This window comes from Octopus bimaculoides, chromosome 5, assembly GCF_001194135.2.
Source record: "Octopus bimaculoides isolate UCB-OBI-ISO-001 chromosome 5, ASM119413v2, whole genome shotgun sequence".
Classification (NCBI taxonomy): domain Eukaryota; kingdom Metazoa; phylum Mollusca; class Cephalopoda; order Octopoda; family Octopodidae; genus Octopus; species Octopus bimaculoides.
In genome coordinates this window covers 72197348-72204483 of record NC_068985.1, presented here as the reverse complement: position 1 = coordinate 72204483, position 7136 = coordinate 72197348, and the positions used below count along the sequence as shown (strand labels likewise).

At 34.6% G+C, this 7136-nt stretch overlaps 1 protein-coding gene across 6 annotated transcripts in view; it reads right to left on the bottom strand.

Annotated features, from left to right (window-relative positions):
- The window catches only part of LOC106876215 (roundabout homolog 1), a 336558-nt gene that overhangs the window by 179778 nt on the left and 149644 nt on the right, over positions 1-7136 (bottom strand). For all 6 annotated transcript variants that reach the window (XM_014924686.2, XM_014924677.2, XM_052967770.1 and 3 more), the window contains exons 19-20: positions 3354-3404; positions 1818-2017 (exon numbers count right to left, since the gene is read on the bottom strand). In XM_014924686.2, the coding sequence (XP_014780172.1) occupies positions 1818-2017; positions 3354-3404 (251 nt within the window). The remainder of the gene's footprint in view (positions 1-1817; positions 2018-3353; positions 3405-7136) is intronic.

The following is a 7136-nucleotide window of genomic DNA, read 5'->3' as shown; positions in this document are numbered from 1 at the left end:
AGAGAGAGAGAGAGAGAGAGAGAGAGAGAGAGAGAGAGAGAGAGAAAGAGAGAGAGAGAAAGAGAGAGAGAGAGAGAAAGAGAGAGACATAGTGTGAAAATTCATGTTTGCCATTATTACTTTCGGCCATTTCAAAAAAGTAATCATAAGAATGTAATATCAAGATATGAATGAGGATTATTGTGAATAAAAGACTAAAACATACATATATTCTTACACACATGCGTATATGCAAGCAAATATCTGTATGTATGCATGTGTGGCTGCATGTACATATATATTATGTCTACATATAATATATAATCTATCTATCTATCTCTCTCTCTCTCTCTCTCTCTCTCTCTCTATATATATATATATATAAATATATATATATATATATATATATAAATATATATATATATATATGCATATACACACATGCTTGTACATACATACATATACATGTATATGTATGTATGCACACACATAATGTTGGATCTCCATTAGTTCCAATGATGAACATTCAGGCATTCTATCAACTCAACTACCAACTAGAGCCAGCTTACTGAAATAACATGTAAGTGGCACAGGTACATGGACACTTGATGTAATTCTCAGGTAGGGGCAGTGCGTAGCAGAGTGATGTTGGACATTAAACTTACAGGTACCATCAATCTACTGAAATTTTCATTCCATCTACCCAATAACTCTTGGGTTAATCTTATTCACTGGTATTAGATGCCTGCCCAAGATGCTGCCATGCAGTGAAATCAGACCTGGTACTTTATGATAGCCAAATGAATTATTTAAGTATTTGATTACGCTTCATCTACGCATATGTAAACACACACAACACATGCAGGTGAAGACAATGCTGTGCTGTTTTAAGTTTGCTCTCACTGTGTGATGTCTCATGCAAGTATCTTCAACTATTGTCTTGGGCTGACCAATACCTCATGAATGAAATTGATAAATGGAAACTGCAAAAGCCAGTTGTATGTGTGTGTGTGTTTGTGTGAATGTGTGTGCATGCATGTCTGGCTTCTTTGCTGTTTTTGTGTAGATGCTATCTGAAAAAAAATGGTGCTGTATATATGACCTACAAGTCAGCAGTTTTACAACTAGAAATACAGACTTGGTTACAAGTTTTAACATTTAAAAGTAGTATTAATGGGTTTTCCTTCCTTGCGTCTTGTTTCAATGTTCAATACATTTATTTCTCCATGATGTTTTTTATCATTTGCATTTTTCTCCAGCATCAACATCAATATCACTTTTTTATTTTTTACATCAGATATAAGGCAGTCTTTGTATTTTAACTTCTGTGTGTGAGGGAGTCTTTGCTCAGAACATAATTCCTCTTAAAGAACTACATAGCTGGCTTTTTGCAAAAGAGCTTTAATGCATACAATATTCACTAACTTAAGAACCTTAATGTCTGCCACATAGTCTCTTCAAGACACATGCAAATTATGTTGAAGATATTTTCACTGAAAAATGCTTCAACTAGTTCGCATGTTTAGAATATAATGTACTTGTTTCACAGCTATTCAGCAAAACATTGGAAAATAGATATTTTCATGCCTGTTTTTTTCTTTAAATGTACATATATATGTATACATATATATTTCTTTATTAACTGCAGTGCCAAGTAAATGACTCAAATTCCAAAAGTTTTATACATAGTGCTTATCAAACCTATATATAACAAATATAACTTTGATAAATGTGTTTGTGTATATATATGTACACACACACACACATGTATGCACACATATTGCTGTAAAGGGGGATGAGTAAAACAACTAAGACAGAATGGAAATGAATATGATTACCTGCAGAGGTTTAGCCAGAAGGTTAGAAGTATTGATCAAGGTGGTGGTTGCGTAGGGCGCAACAGCAGATACTGGGTTTGGCTTTTGGTAGAAAGTCTTCATTTGAGGAACATTCATACTGATTCTGTTATACAGGTTTTGATCTTTCATTTCGTTTTGATCCATGATGTTAGTAAGGTCAGGCTGAACACCACCCAAAGCTGAAAGGTATAGTGTATGAGATTAAGCAGGTAATCCATATAAATACAATCAGTCTTAAAACAAGAAATGCCTAAAATCATTTCAGGTCATTCCTCAGGTATTTCTTTAAATCTAATTAGAGTGCCTTACTGACAAACATTGTATTTATTACAGAAATTTATAAGTATAGAGAAAGACATCTATATGGTTAAGAAGTTTACAGAGAACTTTGGACAAATGTCTTCAATTGTAAATTACAGTTGATCAATACTCTGTGAGTGGAATTTATCAAACAGAAACTGCACATCCCTGTGTTTGTACAAGTGACTCCCTTCCCAATGTTTATGTTGTGGAACTTTATGTACAATAACCTATTGTTTTGATATGATTGGTGAGACATTTGAAGGTGATGCTCCACTATGATCACTATCCAGTGACTGAAACCAGTATAACAATAAAGCTTCTGTTCAATCCCTCTCATATTTTGAAAATCTGAATCATTAAAATGAAGTTCCTACTATAAAAGCTGGTCTTCTAAACCTGTTAAATTTGTATCACCACAACTAATTCATTTAATGTAAATTGTGTCCCCAATGGAGCCCACTGCATAAATAGCATCTAAATCTCCCTTAAGTTACACTTTACCATCTTTAACCCATAAAGCGTTGGGATTTCCACTTACATAGCATGGACTGCTGAGCACATTTTATGAAAATGAGACTACCATGCACACAAAAAAAAAAAAAATAGTTGAAATATCTTCTTAGTATATAATGGTAGCAAGTTTGACATTATCTGAAAAGTCATTAGTTGAACTATAAGCTCTCTTGCATTCTGGTGGGTAATGGAGCTTTTGAGTGACAGTGCCTGACGGCCATGATCATGGCCCGTCATACTTTATGTGTTAAAAGTAAAAGAGTAGTCCTAGATACAAGTCTGAAAAATGAGATGAAAAGGTCATGGCTGAAATGCATTAGATTATAGATCTGTTTGATCATTGTGACTCAGGGGCCAACCAACAACATAAGCCATTATATGATCAACTGACTTGCTAGATGTAGTAGCTAAATCCCTCATTAATCATACTACTGTTTAAAAAAAAAAACAGATGGGTTAACATCACTGGAGTACTGCTTTTCAAAGTTGACATGGGATTGAACAACGATAAAAATATTGAACTAGACAACTCAAAGTTAAGCATCTTGTCTGAGATCACAACAAATAATGCTGATAGTAAATCACGACTTGCTGACCAACTGGCTTGTTGTTCATTAGCTTTGTCTATCGTTTCTTTTTTTTTTTTTCAATAATAGTAGCAGTAGGGGAGTTAGAATGGTAAAGTAAAGTTGTACTTACTCTTTTGGTATATTGGATCATGACATAGTCTTAACGTATTTTCATGATATTCTGAAAGTTGATAAATTAAGTATTTTATAATACAGAACAAAATCATATAAAAAAAATAATAACCATAAAAAAGAATACAGATGTGAAGTTTGTTGATGTAAACCCTCTCTTTCAGGTATCCCCACAAGAAAAAATCCAGGCTAGTCAAGTCTGGGGAACGTGAAGGCCAGTTGATATTGCTATAGCAGGAGATTATTCTCTCTCCAAAGCACTGCTGTAGCAACTGTATTGTTTCTCTTGCAGTATGAGCAGTTGGCTCATCTTGCTGGAACCATGTGTGAAGTCTACTCTGAATGGCCTTCGTGTTCCCCAGACTTGACTAGCCCTGATTTTTTTCTTGTGGGGATACCTGAAAGAGAGGGTTTACATCAACAAACTAGAGCACCTGGTGCAACTGAAGGAGAACATCAACAAAGAAATCAAAGAAGTGGGGTCTGAAACTCTTGAGGGTGTTGTGGTGCAAGTTTTGGAAAGAGTACGGGCGTGTGAAGTCGAAAATGGCTACCATTTAAGCCAAGTCATTTTTCATATGTGATGCAGTGGTGTTGCAAAATATGACTAGTCCATATTATTTTCCATTATATCCTTTATATTGTATCAAAATTTTATGCATTTAGTTGTAAAGTTAAGGAAGTTATTTAAAACTGAAACCCATCAGTGACTTTTGGGACACCCTGTACTATCTCACGGTATTAATACTGCCTCTGTTGCTAATATATGTCTTGTAAATGTTTAAAAGTTATTTTGCTAACATTTTTTTGGGTTGCTTTTTCACATGCCATCATTATATAATTTTGTATCTTTCTTTAAAAATTAAGAAAGGGCACACTAGGCAATATTCTATATATAAAAAAAAAAGACAAGATACGTATCATAAACAAGCATAAAACTATCTAAAGAGTGGTGTTTTTCTTAGCGATAAGGACAATTATTTCTTAAATAGACACCAATTTCATGCATTGTGTGTGGAGTAAGGGTGATTGTATCAACAGTGGCACTTTTCAGGTACATATTTTATCAACCCTGGAAGGTTATATGGTAAAGTTGACCTTGGTGAGATTTGAATTCAGTAACACAATGCTTTTAAAGACAACATCATTTTTCTGTCCTATGAAAGTAGTGAATTGGCATAGAGTTTAGTGCATAAAATATGATGATAAATTATGAATTCTGGTTTTCTGTGCACTGAAATCATATCTCATCAAGAGTAACTTTGTCTTTCATCCTTTAAGGTTGATATATATAAAATACCAATGAACTGGTAGAATTCATAGAATAGATACCCTGATCGGGATCTTCCCATTCTTCACTCTACTATCATAACCCTTTTAATACTAAGCCATCTGAGGTTACCCCCAATTCTACAACTCAGATCCTTTTGTTTTAGAGAATGCATATTTAAATTGCGAAATCTTTCATCATAATTTTATGTCAGAATCATCATCATCGTCATTTAACATCCGCTTTCCATGCTCGTATGAGTTGAATGGTTTGACTGAGGGCTGGCAAGTCAGAAGGTTGCACCAGGCTCCAATCTGATCTGGCAAAGTTTCTACAGCTGGATGCCCTTCCTAACGCCAATCACTCTAAGAGTGTAGTGGGTGCTTTTTACATGCCACCGGCACGAGGGCCAGTCAGATGGCACTGGCATTCACCAAGCTCGAATGGTACTTTTTACGTGCCATTTAAAATATATTCCAAACAATGGTTTAATAATGAAAAATCTGTTTAAATTCTTGAATATTTCCAAAATCAACTGCAAGAAATAAGCAGTGCATTTCAATAGAAATATTAACCATAGGAGATGACAGATTTGATAGAACACACACAGACTAAATGCATTCTAATATTTAGTAATGTTCCTTTACATACAATAAAAGGTGACTTTTCTTTTTACAATTCCTAAGTTGATAAAATATATACCAGTTATGTACTGAGGTTGATAAAACTGAGTACATTTTCCCTTCCCTCCATATGCAAATGTGTGGCCTCTGCCATGCAAAACCTAGAAATCAATACACCAATTAAATTAACAATAAAGGCTACTTTGGTTATTTTATATTTAGCCTTGGGTTAATTCATACATTTAATGCAGTTGTATCATATGTCTTACTAAAAAGTCTGGAGAGAAGAGATGCCAGTGATGGTTGTGGTAGTGGAGATTGTTATTATTTCTACTGTGTAGGGCTCACTTGTTCTCTAGTGGTATTGATTTTAGCCATTTATATGATTGCAAGCAGAAATTTTCTAAACATACGGAAACAACACCAAAATACAGAGGTATTTGGAGAAGAAAAAAGTAAAACATATATATTAAAAAAAAACTCCAACTAACAAAAAAAAAAAAGAACAAACAAAATATACAACCATATAACGTAATCTTTCGAAGTAGAGTGTGTGTTATATTTTTGTTGTTGTTATTAGGTATAAAGCCTTAGGCAAATAGATTTAAGAGATTGTATATAGTAGGATTTATGGGCTTAAAATAATAATTAGCTGGGAATACTTGTTCAATTTCATCTTCAGATTTGGTAAGAGATCCAAACAGAGAATATATGACTAATTTCAAGTAGCCTGTGGCCACAGAAGATCCTCTTCTTGATGTAAAGTGATTGCATTTTGTAGTCAGAAATCAATCAGGGGAGAACACAAGAGACAGTAGCTCACATTGAAGGTACTGGTTAAAGTTTCAAAAGAACAACAGTTGATAGACTGAGAAATATTTTACTACAAAAATCATTACATCCATAACTACTCACATCAACACCAAACACAATAAAGCTGAGCAGTTTGACCTGCTAGAAATAGCAGTCAAATTTCCTTCAACATAAATCCTACTTTCTTATAAAAAGAAAGGCTTACATCTCTCTCTTTCTCTCTCTCTCTCTCTACACACACACACATACATAATTATGTACATATGTGGCTGCCTGTGTTCATGTTTATTCACATTTACCTATAAAAAATAATGGTGTTCTGTCAATAACAATTCAAGATCGATATAATAAGTATCAAACTAAAATAAGTACTGTGATTGATAAGATTTACAAAAGCTCTTGAAGAGACTGCCTCCCCACTCTCAAATATTCGCAGAGCAATGACCAAGTGCAGTAAAAAGAAATAAAATCAGAAGTACACTTCAGAATCCTGAATTTTTTTTTTTTTTTTAATATTTCAGGTTGAGTTTGAAGCAAAGGAAATATCATACTACTGCTTCTGAAATATTTGAGCATGGTTTATTATTTACTCAAAGGCGATGCAGCATCAATGACTTTCATGATATCCCTGTAAGAAGGATGAAGAAGATACAGATGTTGCTCAACATGAACTTCTGTAGGTTAATGTCTGCATAAGAATGTGGGAAGAGAAGAGGGAATTCCAGAATTATTTTCATGAGGTGTGACAGAATAGTAATGAGAGGTAGGACTGGCTGGAAGTAGTAGTCTGCAGAGCAGAAACTAATGCAATAGTGGTAGAAGAGACAGAGGAGAAACAGTGTGTCTGTTAACTAGTGAATGGAGTGTCAGTAACAGGTGGATTTTTGTCAATCCTCTACAGGATGTGGTTTTGATAATGTAGCAGTAGCAGCATACAATATTCTAAAGCATAGGTTCTCAAAGTGGGCACTACCGCCCCCACCGGTAGGCGTTGAGAGGGTCCAGGTGGGTGTTAGTGTCTAAGGGGGTGGTAGAGAAAAAGGAGGCATTGGGAGAAAGGCAGTGGATTGGGGGG